This window comes from Phascolarctos cinereus, unplaced genomic scaffold (genome assembly GCF_003287225.1).
Source record: "Phascolarctos cinereus isolate Bilbo 61053 unplaced genomic scaffold, phaCin_HiC Scaffold_9;HRSCAF=440, whole genome shotgun sequence".
Classification (NCBI taxonomy): domain Eukaryota; kingdom Metazoa; phylum Chordata; class Mammalia; order Diprotodontia; family Phascolarctidae; genus Phascolarctos; species Phascolarctos cinereus.
This window is the reverse complement of record NW_027556402.1, coordinates 249,810,104-249,825,637: the sequence shown is the minus strand read 5'-3', so window position 1 is coordinate 249,825,637 and position 15,534 is coordinate 249,810,104. Positions and strand designations below refer to the sequence as shown.

At 36.8% G+C, this 15,534-nt stretch overlaps 1 protein-coding gene and 1 pseudogene across 1 annotated transcript; one reads left to right on the top strand and one right to left on the bottom strand.

The window, feature by feature from the left end:
• The first annotated feature begins 1,780 nt into the window (after positions 1-1,780).
• On the top strand, positions 1,781-2,744 carry LOC110200772 (olfactory receptor 10Q1-like). Its single transcript, XM_020976176.1, is given in 2 exon segments — positions 1,781-2,395; positions 2,397-2,744. Coding segments are annotated over 2 exon segments (963 nt in total).
• Positions 2,745-8,620: 5,876 nt separating this feature from the next.
• On the bottom strand, positions 8,621-13,611 carry LOC110200773 (large ribosomal subunit protein eL28 pseudogene; annotated as a pseudogene).
• Positions 13,612-15,534: the final 1,923 nt, after the last annotated feature.

Here is a 15,534-nt window from a genome sequence, read left to right as displayed (position 1 = left end):
TTTCATACCCTATGAATTTTATTATAATTACTTGAGTTTTATTGTAATTACTACTATAACATGTTATTGCTAGCAATAGCTTGGAGTTACACTGTTTGAGAAGCACAGAGTGCGTTGTTGCCATTATATCATATAATCCACAAGAATCCCACAAGCTACACAAATGATTATCCCATTTTATAAATTAGGAAATGAAAGCTAGAGTGGTCATTGTCAATGATCACTTGGGGTAAAGCAGAAATTTGAACCCAAGTGCTTCAACTCTACATCTATTGTCCTTCTAATGGCAACAGAATGATAGAAATGCAGAAAGTCAAGATTGTTTAAAGAAATAACAAAACACATCATTAAAGGAAAGAAAGTCAATCCACAAAAAGAAGTTTGAGTGTTAGAACTCAACTTAAAAACTTAAATATCAATTAGCTTGACCCAATGGATAGTGTGTTTGGCATGGAGTCAGGAAGGCCTGGGTTCAAATATTGCTTCTCATGTTTACTAACTGTATGACCTTGGGTAGGCTACCTCTAATGCCTAAAGCAACTCCCTAAGACTCATCTGGTAACACAGAGATTTGAGACAATCTTAATGACTTCCTACAGAAAGAATGACCACAACTGAACAAAGAACAGATCATTTGTGTATGATATTCGGCTAATAGAAGAAGGTAGAGATAAAATTCTGTACTTAAAAGGGAAAGAACCCAAAGCGGTTTTGGTGGCAGGGGATATCATTTAGATTTGACAGCAGGAGAAAGAGAGTGAGAGTAAGTCATGAGAGGACTAGAAAGAAAGGATTTGAGCTGTGTCTGTGGTAGCAAAACATCTAGATTCTGGAATGGTTAGTCACGTCAATAATTAGTCATTTTGTCCCTGTGGGCTCTCTTGCCCTGATGCTGATTTCAACCTAGTGAAAAATCAATCACCAGGCAGTTTAATTGATAATAAGTCTCTCCCCATTGAGATTACAGTGGTCCTTAGAAGAATATACTGTCCACTATTGGCATTCATGCCATATTATAGCCTGTGGGAAGTCAATGTCAATTCCATGTCATGAAGAAGCTTTGAAGGACATTAGTAGAGTCTTATTCTACCAAATATAGAGGTATTCTGGTAGAAACATTAGGGAAAAGAGGAGAAAATCATGCATTCCTTCATGTTGACATTTTAATTAATATAAAAATGTCTGAATTTTTTTAAAAGCAAGTGCAAGAAAATTTTATCTGTTAGTTCTCAGATTCATATTTCAAGGCTGCCTTGATGCCCAATTAAAGTGGCTGATAGAGATAGGTGCCTGCCTGTCTCTTAAAGATCTCTATGAAATGTCATTTCACAATCTCTGTTGATAATTCCTTTGGGTCTCTTCCATTTGGGAATTTCCCAAACTAGTTACACACATAACCAACAATAAAATCATGGGCTACAAAGTCAAAATTTATAGAATCTCAGACCCATAAAGGACCTTACAATATAGAATATAGTATGTCACAGCTGGAAGGGACTTTGGAACAAAAACATCAGAGCTGTAAGAGACTTTAGATCTTAATACATACAAGTCCAGTAAGTACATAGCAAATTATTAATGGAAATTACCTTTGAGTTCACCTACTGTCTTCCCTCTTTGTATGGATGAGAATACTGAGGCCCAGGCACAAATCACTTGATCAAGGTGATCTGTAAAGGTCCTTGGAACTCTAAATTTTATTAGTCTATAATCCTAGAAAAATAGCATTCCTAGTAATATGTCGATAATCCATTAACTGGACTTGACTTTGGCAGGTGACATGTCATCTCCCAACATTCTCCATCTCAACCAGTCTGGCCCTACTGAGTTTGTGTTCCGGGTGTTCACCACTTCCCCCAGGATCCAGGCCCTCCTCTTCTGTTTCTTCCTTCTCCTCTATGTGATGATCTTGTGTGGCAACACTACCATCATCTGCATTGTGTGTATCCACAGTTCTTTGCACACCCCCATGTACTTCTTCCTGTCTAACCTATCCTTCCTGGAGATCTGTTACACCACTACTGTGGTACCATTGATGCTTTCCAATATCTTTGGGGCACAGAAGCCCATCCCATTGGCTGGCTGTTCAGCTCAGATGTTCATTTTTCTTACTCTTGGGGGCGCTGATTGTTTTCTATTGGCTATCATGGCATATGATCGCTATGTGGCCATCTGCCATCCCTTACATTACACCCTAATTATGACCCAGAAGCGATGTACCCAGCTGGTGGTTGGTGCCATGTGCTTAGCTCTTCTCCTTGACCTTCAGCTCACAGTACTTATCTGTACTCTGCCATTCTGTGGACATATTCTGGAAATCAACCACTTCCTGTGTGATGCCCCACCTGTCCTACGTCTGGCCTGCGGGGATATCAAAATACACCAAGCCATTCTATTTTATGGTTGGTACCCTCGTGCTCACTGTCCCCTTCCTGCTCATCTCCATCTCATACATCTTCATCGCCAACACCATTCTACGCATCCAGTCTGCTGAGGGACGTCAGCGTGCTTTTTCAACCTGCTCTTCACATCTCTCTGTGGTGCTTCTGCAATACGGATGTTCTAGTCTGGTCTACATGCGTCCAAGGTCCAGTACCTCTGAGGATGAGGATCGGCATCTTGCTTTGGTTTATACTTTTGTCATTCCTCTGCTCAACCCCCTCATTTACACTCTACGGAACAAGGATGTCAAAGATGCATTGAAAAAATCCATGAGCTGCAAAAGAGCTTCTGAAATCCAATGAAAGTGTGGGGCAAAAACTTTATGATTGTTAAGACAATGGAACCTTTGAAAAATGCTTCTAAAATGTAGTTTCTCACTCACACTTAACCCATTGCAATTTTCTGCAATTTGTATGCATCATTTGGAAATATTATTTTCTTATTTATATTGTTTATTGTGAACCTTGACAAGAGAACACGTGATAATAAAAACTGCTTAATCGTACTCCTTCTGTAGAATTGTATTTCCCTTCCTACATATCTACCATTCATGTGCTTTTCCTTTCAGGTATCACAGAATGACACTGAAAGATCATAGACTTATAGCAGAAATACACGTTAGAGGGGGCTTGACAAACAAAAAAAAAATTAGGTGCTAAGTAATTAGTTGACTTAACATTATATAAGCAGTAAGTGGCATACTAGAACTTGAGGCCAAGTGCTCTGAATAAAAAGAGCCGTCTGTCTTTAAAGGAAGAAAGAGGTAGGGAATAAGCATTTATTAAGCACCCATTATGTGCCAAAGTTTACAAATATTTTTCTCATTTATCTTGGAAGCATTACTTCTGTACATATTACTTGGTATAGCAGATGTGACTCATAATTAGAAAAATGAAGATTAAAGCCATTCAGAGATTCCAATTCATACTCAACAGATTGGCAAAATTGAACAAAAAAATGACAAATGCTGGAAGGACTGTGGGAAAACAGGTACGTTAATGCACTGTTGGCAAAGCTATGGACTTATCCATTCATTTTAAAAAGCAATTTAGAATTATGTCCCCAAAACTATTGAACTTTGCACACCCTTTGACTCAGTGATATGGATACTAGGATTATATCACAGAAATCAAAGAAAGAGGGAGATGACCCACATGCATGAAGTATTTATGGCAGTTCTTTTCATGATGGTAAAGAATCAAAATGTGAGAGGATGACTATAGTTGGGAATGGCTGAATAAGGCATGGCACACAAATGTGATGAAATGTTTTTGCTCTGTAAGAACTGATGAAGGGAATGGTTTCAAAGAAACATGGTAAGACTTGTATGAACTGACACAAAGTGAAATCAATGGAACCAGTAGAAAAAAGTATTCAATAACAACATTGTAAAGATGAACAACTTTAAAATACTTAGGAATTCTGGTCAGAACACAATTCCAAAGGATTCGTGATAAAATATGCTACTTACCTCCAGATAAAGGGATAATAGAGTCAGAGTGTAGATTGAGGTATCTTTTTTAACATACTCAATGTGGAATTTGTTTTACCTGAATGTACATATTCATAACATGGGTTTTGTTTTTCTTGCTTTCTTGATGGGGGGGGGATGTCAGAGAGGGAAGGAAGATGGACTTGAAAACAAAATGAAATTGAATTTACAATTATAAAAATAGATATGAATGAAAAGTTCACCACTGCTAGAGTTGCCTCTTGAAAATGGGATTGCAATGCTTTTTCCTTATAAGACACCAGAAGGGCATCATGACCACTTTATTTTTATTATGGACATTAAAATGTGATGAGGTAATTTGAGTTCATTTTTCTTTTTCCCATTATTGGTAAAAAAAAAAAATCCAACTACTTCCCAGGAAAGCACAATAGAGGAAAGGTGACTATATTTTTACTGCACTTTTATATCTCATTTGCAGTGTAGTGATCTCCTAAAACCCTAAGTCGATCATGGGAAATGAGAGAGAAATCTGTAGGCACCTAGGCACTAGGAGAAGCAGAGTGGTGCCTAGGTGCCTATGTACCTTTTGTGGAAAGATTGTTACAACTTCCTTCTTGAGAGGCAACTCTAAAGCTGGCAAACATTCCATTCACACACTTCATTATCTCAGTGCTATGTGAGGTCTCCATATTGTTTTTGGTTTCTAGAGATTCAGCAGTGTAGTCAGGGATCCCAGGCAAACAAAATCGCCTATATTTCTCTTGGATATTTCTTGATAGATCAGGACAATTAAATATAGAGGTAATTGGAGGCTTTTATAAATGCATGTGACAAGAACGAGCAAAATATATTTGAATATATCAAGAATGAATATGCCTGATAATAACTAATGATATTAACATATCATTGAGACTTTTAAAAATACATTCCATATATTATCACATTAGAGCCTCACAAATATCTAGGAAGGCAGTACTATCATAATGATTTCCTCATTTTACAGATAAAACACTGACTGGTTAGGTAGCTAATAAATGACAGAGGCAGGATTCAAACTAAGTCTTGGGGACTAAGCCTGTCATTCTATTAAGGATGCTCCACAGGATAAATACCAGAAATAGTGGCTGAGACTTTTTTAGGTAAGAACTCAACATAATTGACACAATAGCAAAGACAGGAAGATAGAATCACAAAGGACCATACTTTCTCATTTAGAATTCTTGCCAGGAAGAATGATAAACCACAACGTAAACTATAAGACCTTAGACTGTGCATTCTAAAACTGTCATTTGTGTGTGTGTGTGCATTAGAATATAACATAATTTAATATAAGCTATATAACAAGTGTATATCACAGTATAACATACAAACATATATAATCTATTAATAGTATAAATACAGAACATGTATATGTATATAAGTGGTTTCTTTTATAACCCTATGTATTTTATTTTATAAATTTGAAAATATTATTCTGAGAAGAGTTCCATGAGTTTCACCAGACCGCCCAAGGTGCTACATAACACAGTGAAAATGTTAAGAACTTCTTCCTTAGGCTGTTTCACACACTTCTCACTTCCTTCCTCCTTTGGCACCCAAAGATTTCGAATGATGTAGAGGCAAGTAGGTACTCATAGCACAGGGGGAGATAACAAGGCATCCACTCACATAGAGCCTCCTAGCTCATTACAAAATGCAGGCATATAAAATATGGAGACTCTAAAAGAGTTGTTGTCTTAGCGCCTTCCCACTGGAACCAAGAGAATCAAACCATGATGTCATTCATTCCTCACTGCACAGGCTCTCAGTTTATGCCACTGGTTAAAGAAATTCATTTATATTGTGTTTGAGCTGGTGACAATCGTGTGCAAAGAGAAAAGATGTATTCAATGACCCATCTCATCAGAAAAAGCCTCAATGCTGTCCACTTGTTCCCTCTTCTCCACCTTTCATTTTATGTGAAAAATATGAATCATCCCCAGAAGCTATTTATACAAGCCATACCTCAACAGAGATACCCTCTACAACAGTGGTACACAAAGTGTGGTGTAAGGACTTCTGAGGGTCCCTGAGGCCATTTTAGGGGGTCTGAGAGGTTAACATTACATTTATAATAATACTAAGATATTATTTGCTTATCAAAATGTTCCTCTCTTTTCCAGCTCCATTTCTGTGTGACTCTGGATTTTCTTCATGTACTTCAATGAAAATACCATATCACAGTAGATTGAATGCAGAAGCAGATATGAAAATTCAGTTCTCTCTTTAATTTAAATATCGAAGAGATTCAAAAATTACACAATTTAATGCCACCCTTCTCACTGTTTTTTATGTTGGGAAATAGCTATATTTTATTAAAATGTTATATTAAAATTAAATAAGTATGTTAAGTATATTAAATGAATTAATGAATAAATATTTCAAATGATCAGTTTTACTTTCTAATATGATAAGATTCAATAAATATGACCCACAGAAACCAAAACCCTTTAGGGTCTTCAACAATTTGAAGAGTATAAAAGGGACCAGAGGCCAAGAAGTTTGAGAACCACAACTCTACAATCTCTGTGAACAAATGAAAATCTGACCCTTATTAAAGGTAATCCAGTGAGAAAAAAAGCTCATAAAGCAATCCATTCTCCTTTGGATCAGCTCATCACTTAGAAATGTTTACTTCTATCAAACCTAAACTTTTGTGTCTGCAACTTCCAACAATTGATTATAGGATCATAGATACGGAATTGTAAGAGAACTTAGAAATCATTGAATTGAACCTTCTCATTTTAAATTTAAGGAAACTAGAGTTGAGAAAGACTAAATCATTTACCCCAGATCACACAGCCAAGTGTCTTGAGCAGAGTTTAAACTCTGGTGTTCCTTACACACCAGTGTTCTATCTCAGGGCTTCTTAAACTTTTTCTACTCACAACCTCTTTCACCTGAGAAATTTCTATGTGACCCCAGGTATATAAGTATATAAAATAGGTATACAAACCAAACATTTACTGATAATAAATCATGAAGAAATTTATTTTAAAACAATTATTTGGTATACATATAATTTTGTCATTTATTAAAGATGAAAGCAAATTTACATACTAATGAGATGGATGTGCTTGTTTATTTTTACATAAAGAATTAAATTTTGGTAGAAAATTTGCTACTTCTGGATGTAGGGCATCTTCAATGCCTTTTTGGAGTTGATTGATATTTTGATTTTATAATCATCAGGGCTGAGAATGTTTTTTTCACATAAATACATAGTACAAAATGGCAGAAGTATATTTAGGGCCATTTCAGAAATTGTTGAAATTCTGTCTTAATCTCAAGCCAAAACTAATTTAAAGATTTTTTTTTTAGGAAATCAAGTTTTAAACCCATGTCACTTGATAACTTGGCACATTCTTCTTTGATTTTTAATGGCAGATGACTGACTTTTTATTTCAATTGAGTATGATTTATGAATCCAACTTATTTTTTTAGAATCAAAATTTGAAGGGAAGTGTTTCTGAAACTGTGTCTCCAGAAATTTTGATCAATTAAAACTCTTGCAATTAAATCTTTGGGAAGGTTATTTTCCATTATGAAATCATCTGTAGCTGTAGACATTTCTAAAGAACCATTTTCCCACCCTATTCATCTATATGTTAACTTTTAAAAATGAACTTTAAATTTCATCTTTTAATATAAATATGTTACATATTTTCCTTGAACAGACATGTTTAAAACATTGATTTTTTTTCAAAAAATATCCAACAAATAACACAGTTTCAAAAGTCGTAAGTCCTTATGAAAAAAGTAACAAAATTGGATTTGTGCTTAGTCAAAAATAGAACATCATCTTTCAGTTTTGATAATCTGTTTAAACTTCACCCTCTTGGGAGCCACTTTATGGCGCATAATAAACTTTTGTCGGCAGAGTCTAAGTCTTTCCAAAGGTTTAAAAACAAACAACTGCTCAGGGCATGGTTTTTAATGAAGTTAATTATTTTGATAGCATCACAAAACACAACATCTAACTCTGGCGATTTTTTTTGGCTATGAGTGCCTCCCAATGGATCATACGATGAGTAAAAGTGATATGTTCATTGCCACCAGCTTTAACTTTTGCTCCAAATCCAACTTTCTTGCCCATCATTGTTTCAGAACCATCTGAACAGATTCCAATGCAATTTTCCCACTGTAAATCTTCATTTGTGAAAAATTTGTTGACTTTAAGATATATATCTTCCCCTCTTCTGTGCCCTTCCAAAGGGCAAAAAATAATAATTCCTTACATATGCTTCCTTCATAAACATATCTTACATAAAGTAACAACTGTGCCATGCTAGAAATATCAGTCATTTCATCTAACTGAATTTCTAACCTTGGACTGCTTTTAACCCTGGTAATAAGCTGCTGGAATTGGTCATTACTAAATTCAGAAATTCTTTCGAAAACAGTAGCATTCAATAAAGAAATTTTAGGAATTTCATCACATACTTTTTTCCCGTGAACTGTTTCTGACATTTTAATAGCAGCAGATAATACGAGATCTCTTATCACATAGGACTTTTTAGTTCTTGCAATTGAATAAGAACTTCCATTAGATTCAAGTAAATGCTTTTTGTTAACAGTGACAAATTTCTCAAAATGTTGTTTTTCTTTATTTGGTTTGTTTGTTTGTTTGTTTGTTTGTTTTGGGGGGGCAGTCTGACTTTATTAGCCAAAGGCAGGACGGGTACCTCAGGTGCTCTTGGGTGGGCGAGTTCGGTTCTTCTTCACCATCACTGGCTTCTGGCTCCGCAGGATGGAGCCTGGCTCAGCGCAGAGTGGCCATGCGGAGATCTTTCCGGTATTTATTCTTGCGGATAATGTGTCGGGCGCTATTGAGGGTGGCACGAGCATTTTTGTTGATTGTGATCCTCACGTAGGAAGTGGCAGGCTTCCTGCGACCTGCCCGGCGTTTCAGCTCCACCACGATGCCCTTGCCGTCGGCGCCCGGCTCGATGCCCAGCTCCTTCCGGTGGATCAGCCCGTTGTAGCGGAACGAGTTTCGGGCCTTGAGGTTGTTGGGCTCGGTGCCGTACGTCTACTTGTTGCGCTTGATCAGGAAGCTGGAGCAGTGCCGCAGGACCACCCCAGCGGGTGGGCCGCCATGGCGGCGGGGGGCTACTAGCGCAGCGGCTCCCGGAGACAGAAAGGGTGTTTTTCTTTATTTGAAGATTTTATAAGTTGTTCAAAATATTCCTTTGGTGTATTGCAGTGCACTGCATGCTTGGTATTAAGACGTCGTTTTAGTTTGACTGATTTCATGCTCTCTACAGTCAAAACTTAATTACAAGTTAAGCAAAAAGGTTTTTCCACACCATCATCACTATTGGAAGTAAATCCACACTGCAAAAATGATTCAATGTGTTTTTCTTTTCTTGTCGATGTAGGTGTGCTGCAACCTGGTAATGAAGACTCTGCTGCATCGTAATCGATATTTTTACCTCTTCTGTCTAAATTTACCCACTCATCCACAACCAAAAAATATTTTGTCCTACAACATAAATAAGTATTGCTAATAATTTTTCAAATAAATACTAGCTTTAGTGTATGAAACGGATTTGTGCTTAATTTAAAAAAAAACTGGTGTTCACATTTGCATACACATACAGCAGTGATGGTGGAGAAATATTATTAAAGGCCTTTTGTCTTTACTTGCTGCAGTTAAACACTTAGGCTTCTGTAAAAAAAAAAAAGCAGATAACAACAACTTTTAAAATCAAACATTCTAACACAATGCAATCCAAGACACACTGATTTGATACTTCTATGCCGAGGAATAAAGGTAGGAAAATATTAAAAGTATTTATTTTCCATAATTAAACTATTATGTTCCTGTAAGAGCAGAAGACTATTTATGTACAGGAAAAAAAAAACCAACACTGTAATTCATAACGTACAATAGTCTCAAATCTGAGCTGGGGTGTTTCTTGCAGAATTCACTAGTGTTCTGTCACAAGACGGCAGGCGAAGTGTGTGTGTTGTGCGTTCAGAACCAAGGCTACATGCTGAGTGAAGTGAGCAGAACCAAGAGGACTTTGTATACAATAGCAGCCAGGTTATGAAATGACTAAGAATGTTAAACTGAATCCTTCTCAGCATTACGAGGATCTAAGACATCTCCAGAGGCCTTGGGATGGAAAATGCTGTCCACGTCCAAAGAAAGAACTATGGAAGTCGAATCGCTCTTACTTATTTTACTTTCTGTTGAGTTTTGTTTCATCATTCTGATGGTTCCTCCTATTGGTTTTAATTTTTACTTACAACTTCACTAATGTGAAAATATGTTTAATGGGTACGTAAATGTAAAACCTACGTCAGATTGTGCACCGTCTCGGGGAGGGTGGGGGGAGAAAAAGGGAGAAAAATTTTCAACTCAAAAGCATATGGAAAAAAAAATTTTTAATAAAAAAAAAAAGATGCAGCCCAGAACCAAGGCTGCAGTGAAGTTGTGCAATGCAACATGGGCAAGCGTTGCCAGAAACAGCTTGGACTCATTAAGTGTTTGATTTTGAATTAATTTTTGGTCTTTGAACATTCAGAAACCTTTTACTGTTGCCAAATTTTTGTGACCCCCACATTTAGTTATGCTACCCTATATGGGGTTGCAAACCAAATTAAAGAAGTCCTGCACTATCTAGTATGCCACTACCTTCTTTTTCTGTCCTGCGGGGTCAAGTAGAAAAAATCTAGCTCCTCTTCCATGTAAAGTCCTTCATGGAATTGGGAATAATGAATATGTCCCACACAGAGCTTTTCCTTCTCTAAACCTAGATAGAAGGCATGTTCCAAGGCTTAATTTTCCTTCTCCTGGTCTATTGCCTCCAGTTCCTTCAGCTGAGCTTCATAAATCATGGTCTTCAGTCATCTCTCTGGACCTCTCTAGTTGTCAATCTTCTTCCTTAAAATGGAGGCCAAGGACTTCTAGATGATTGGTCACAGAAAAGTGTTGTTCTTAAACATGAACTCCAGCAAAAAACAAAAACAAAAAAAGAGTGCCAGACAAAATAATATCAAGAAACACAAAAATTAACTATGGTAAATTACTTCATCCAGCCCAAGGCTATATAAAAGACATCCAGAAGTCTTCTGAGGCAAGTAGACACAATGCATAATGCAGGAGACTTGGACTTAGGAAGATCTGAGTTCAAATCTAGTCTCAGACACTTACTTGCTGTGTGACCTTTGGCAAGTCACTTAATTTCCCTTCACTTCAGTTTCCTCAATTGTAAAATGAGGATAATAATATCACTTATGTCATGGTATCGTTGTGAAGATCAAAGGAGACGTTGTTTGTAAAGCACTTAGCACAGCATCTGGTACATAGTAGGCACTTCAAAATGTTGTTTCCAGCTTAATCAGCAATTTGTTACAGCTAAGCTTCTATTTGGTTCAATTCAAATCCGCGTGAAGCTCCTTCAACATGTCAGGAATTATTTACTGATTAGTAAGCAGAGTAGAAGGAATACAGGAAGTGAAATTATAGTCTTTTAGAAGAAATCTTGGCAATCATCTAGTTTGTCCCCTTTATATTACATGAAAGGAAACCAATACCCAGAAAAGGGCTTTTCCTTTTTAAATTGCTTACACAATATTAAAGGCCAACATTGATATAGCACTTGCTATGTGACAGGCAACATGTTAATCACTTTACAGTTACAGCATTTTATTCCCACAATAACCATGGGAGTTGGTGCTATTATTATCTTCATTTTACAGGTAAGGTAAATAAGGTTAAATGACTTGCCCAAGGACATATAGACAGTAAGTGTCTAAGTCTAGATTTGAACTCAGGTCTTCCTGAATTCAGATCCAGTACTCTATCTACTTACACCACTTAGTTGCTTCAAACACCAGAGGCTAGAATTGAAGAAATAGACCACAGGAAAGCTAACCAAAGCCAACATAAGATTGAAAAGGGTTTCTAAATGATGGAGAAACTCAGTCATATTAAAACACACAGGCATTTTTAACTCTCTCTGTATTGACCAATTTAAGATAAAGTTCTTTTTAAACATATAAATAATTTGCAGAGTATAAGACTAGAGAAAGTTATATAGCATGCTTCTTGAGGTCAATATCAGTATCTTAGTTCATCTTTGATTATCGGAAGCTTCATTATGGGGAGATCCAAGTCTCCTGACTCCCAATTCAGAGCTCTGCCTACTACAGCAAAAGTGTCCCACGAACACTATATTGGTAGGTACTCATGTTTCCATCATTTCCCACTGCTGAGATTTTCTGTAACGTAGGTTAATTCCAAGATGGGGACAGAAGAAAAATATTCCCTTCCATTGGCCCCAGACATGAACTTTGATCTTTACCAGCACACCTGAGATGATCTGGTGCTGAAAAGGTCTTTGGAACCATTTAGCTTGTCTTTGTTTTTCTTAACTTAAAAAAATTCCGCAAATTGTCTAGCCAAGTCCAATTAGAGGGAGCTATTGGGAAAACCGTTTACTCCAGGGACCCATTGCACTAAGAGAGATCACACAGAATTCCCTAATAAACTGACTGAAACAGACATGACTAGACTATTAATGAAGATGCCATGAACTGTCTTTGTTAGGTTTCCTATTGCTTAGCAGATACCCACAACCCAGGTCTAGGAAGCTCCAATGGTACCCCCAAGTGCCACATCCTCAAAATGCCTCTTTTCCAAGATTCTCAGGTATTAAGAGACACCAAAGGCAATCCCAACATTAATCTATATGAGGATCAACTTAAAATCAAAGACAAAGAGTATGTCCACTGGCCAGGGTATCTCCTTTCTGGGTTCTCCATACTTTTCAGTTAACCCAAAGTAAAGAGAAAGGGGAGAGTAGGTAAGTTCTCCAGAAGGACTATCCAGGGAGGATCTCAGAACAAAAGGCAACCTTCAGATCAGAGCTTTTCCCTAGGTGGCTGATGAAGTCAGATTCACTGGAAAATGGTAAGGACATGCCATTTAACTATTTTCATTTTAATTGTCTGTATTGGGATCCTAGGATTTAGTAGTCTAATGAAATAGCAATAATTCTCTCTTAATGCCTCACATTTTGCCAGAGTAAACTGATTTCCAGAGAGAGGAAATTAATTCCCCAAGGTCACAGAGGTCATATGATCATGGGATCATAGATTTAGATGTGCAGGTATGCTAGCTTAGATTTTCCTTGAGTCTGAGTAAGATCAAAGTTCCGGTCTTCTTATACCCTTTATCTCCCATAGAACCATGCATAGTGCTGACCATGATATAGCGATATGAAAAATATCCCTATTGATCAGTTGTTTTGAGCTTTCAGGTTGACTCAGACAATCTTGAGAAAACTTTAGACTAATTTCATACATCAGGCTGTAATTTCACCTGATATTAGAGAGATAGTGGGAAAAGTATATGTCAATCCTTGCCATTCTCCACTATGGTTAATCCTCTTCATCCTTACAGTCCAAAGTCTCCACAAATGCCACTGATGTCAGTCAAAATTTTATAAAAATACATCCTGCAGGACTAAGGTTTAGGTCACTCCCACACACTTACTTTGCAGGAAATCTATCTCCTTTAGGAGGTCATCAAAGCAAGATTTCAGAATCCTTCTTCTAAAAGGTTCTTTTGATGAATCCTTCATCTCTTGGATGGGTGACCTTACCTGTAAGGTATAAATAACAAACCCATCAACAACTTCTGATCCTGTATCATTCTTTCCCATGTCTTCCCACAAACCCTTTGTACAGAAATTCCCAATGTCCCTGGAGACAATACACTACATAAGAAGTTCTTAACCTGGAGTCTAAAAACTTTTGAAATATATTTTGATAACTTTATGACAGTATAATTGTGTTTTTTCTTTATGATATAATATATTTCCTTTTATGCCTTTGAAAATATTATTTGGAGAAGGAATTCATTGAGTTCACCAGACTAACTGCACAACAGGTCCAAGACACAAAAACAGCTTCCATGTCTTCTCACATTAGCTACGTGGCTCAGTGGATCGAATCCTGGGTCTGGAATCAGGAAGACCCAAGTTCAAATCTGGCTTCAGACACTTACTAGCTGTGTCACCTGGGCAAATCACTTAACCTCTCTTTGCCTTAATCCACTGGAGAAAGAAATAGCAAGCCACTCTCGTATCTTTGTCAAGAAAACCCCACAGACAATGTGGTCAAGGGGGTCACAAAGAATCAGACAAAACTAAACAACTTCTCATAGTTGAGTAACACTAATGAGTGGTCATCTGTTATTAATCCCTAAGGGGGATAAGTGATGATAAAAACACAGCCACTTGAAGGGAGGGGATGGAATCCCATGAGCTATACAATGTTTATTGTATGAAAGTCATTACTCTCCTTTAGCCTGGGCGTATCTGTCACACCTAAGCTTCTATACAGCTCAATTCAAATACTCAGCAAGTACCGTCAATGTGCCAAAGATCATCTGTTCTGTTTATATTGCGGATTAGTAGGCAATCAGAAAGAACATCGCTAGTGGGACTACAGAATTTTTAGAAGAAATATTACAGATCATCTAGTATATTTCCTCTGTGTTACAGTCAAGGAAAGTGAGGGCCAGAAAAGAGAAATGCTTTGTCTAAGTTCATACAGATAATTAGTAACAGAATTGGAATTATAACCTTGGCTTCCTGACTCTATACTCTTTCCACAAAGAAATAGTTGCCTCCCAAAGGAGGAGGGAATTCTTATGGAGTGTTTTTCTCCCTTCCTGAACAATATAATTATGTCTGATTAGTGGAAGTAAATGTCTGCCTTTCATTTCTCATGTAGTTGGTGAAAGAAAGCCTACTTTACCCTCTTGCATGAAAGAATTATCTAGTCCATGTCCTTTATTTCATAGGCAAGGAAACTAAGGGAAACACTTAGTTTAAGTTCATACAGCTAATTAGTAATAGAATTGGAATTATAACTCTGGTTTTTCAGTTCAATATTCTTTCCACAAGGAGACAGAGTTCCTTCTCATTAAGCTTATTATGATTTCTCTGTAAATAGCATATTGAACTGGGTATAAGGTGACCTAAGTTTGAACCACCACTGCAAAACTAACCAGTTCTGTGGCCTCAGGATAATGTCTACACATCTTTGGACCTCACTTTCCTCATCTATGAAATAAAGTAGTAGAACCCAATGATGTTGAAAGACTTTCCATAGTTCCATGATTCTATGAGTTTGCTAGGTGCTTCAAACTGGAAAAAAAAACATAGAAAGAGATGTAGAGATTGTCTTAGTCAATACATATGTGAGCAGAAATCTTCTCAAAAAAAAATACCTCAAAAATGGTCACCAAACATCTGATATAGCATTTGATTTTGGAATGACTTGTTTCTAGGAAGTTTTTCCAAACTCCTTTTTTTCATTTCCAATATTCATTTATTAATTATGTTTAGCTGAAGAGTTTAGCTGAACAAAAGAGACTCTGTGTATGAAACAACTGAAAATTGGCTAACGATAAATCACCAAATGTAAATTAATCATGAGAGGCATGCTTGTGCTACCATACATCAATGGATCCAAGATTTATTAATATGATTGTTCCTTGCTTCAGTCCAGATAGTTAGGCACCCATGCCTTTTTATTTATATATGTATATGTAATTTTAAATTTTATTTTGTTTTTAA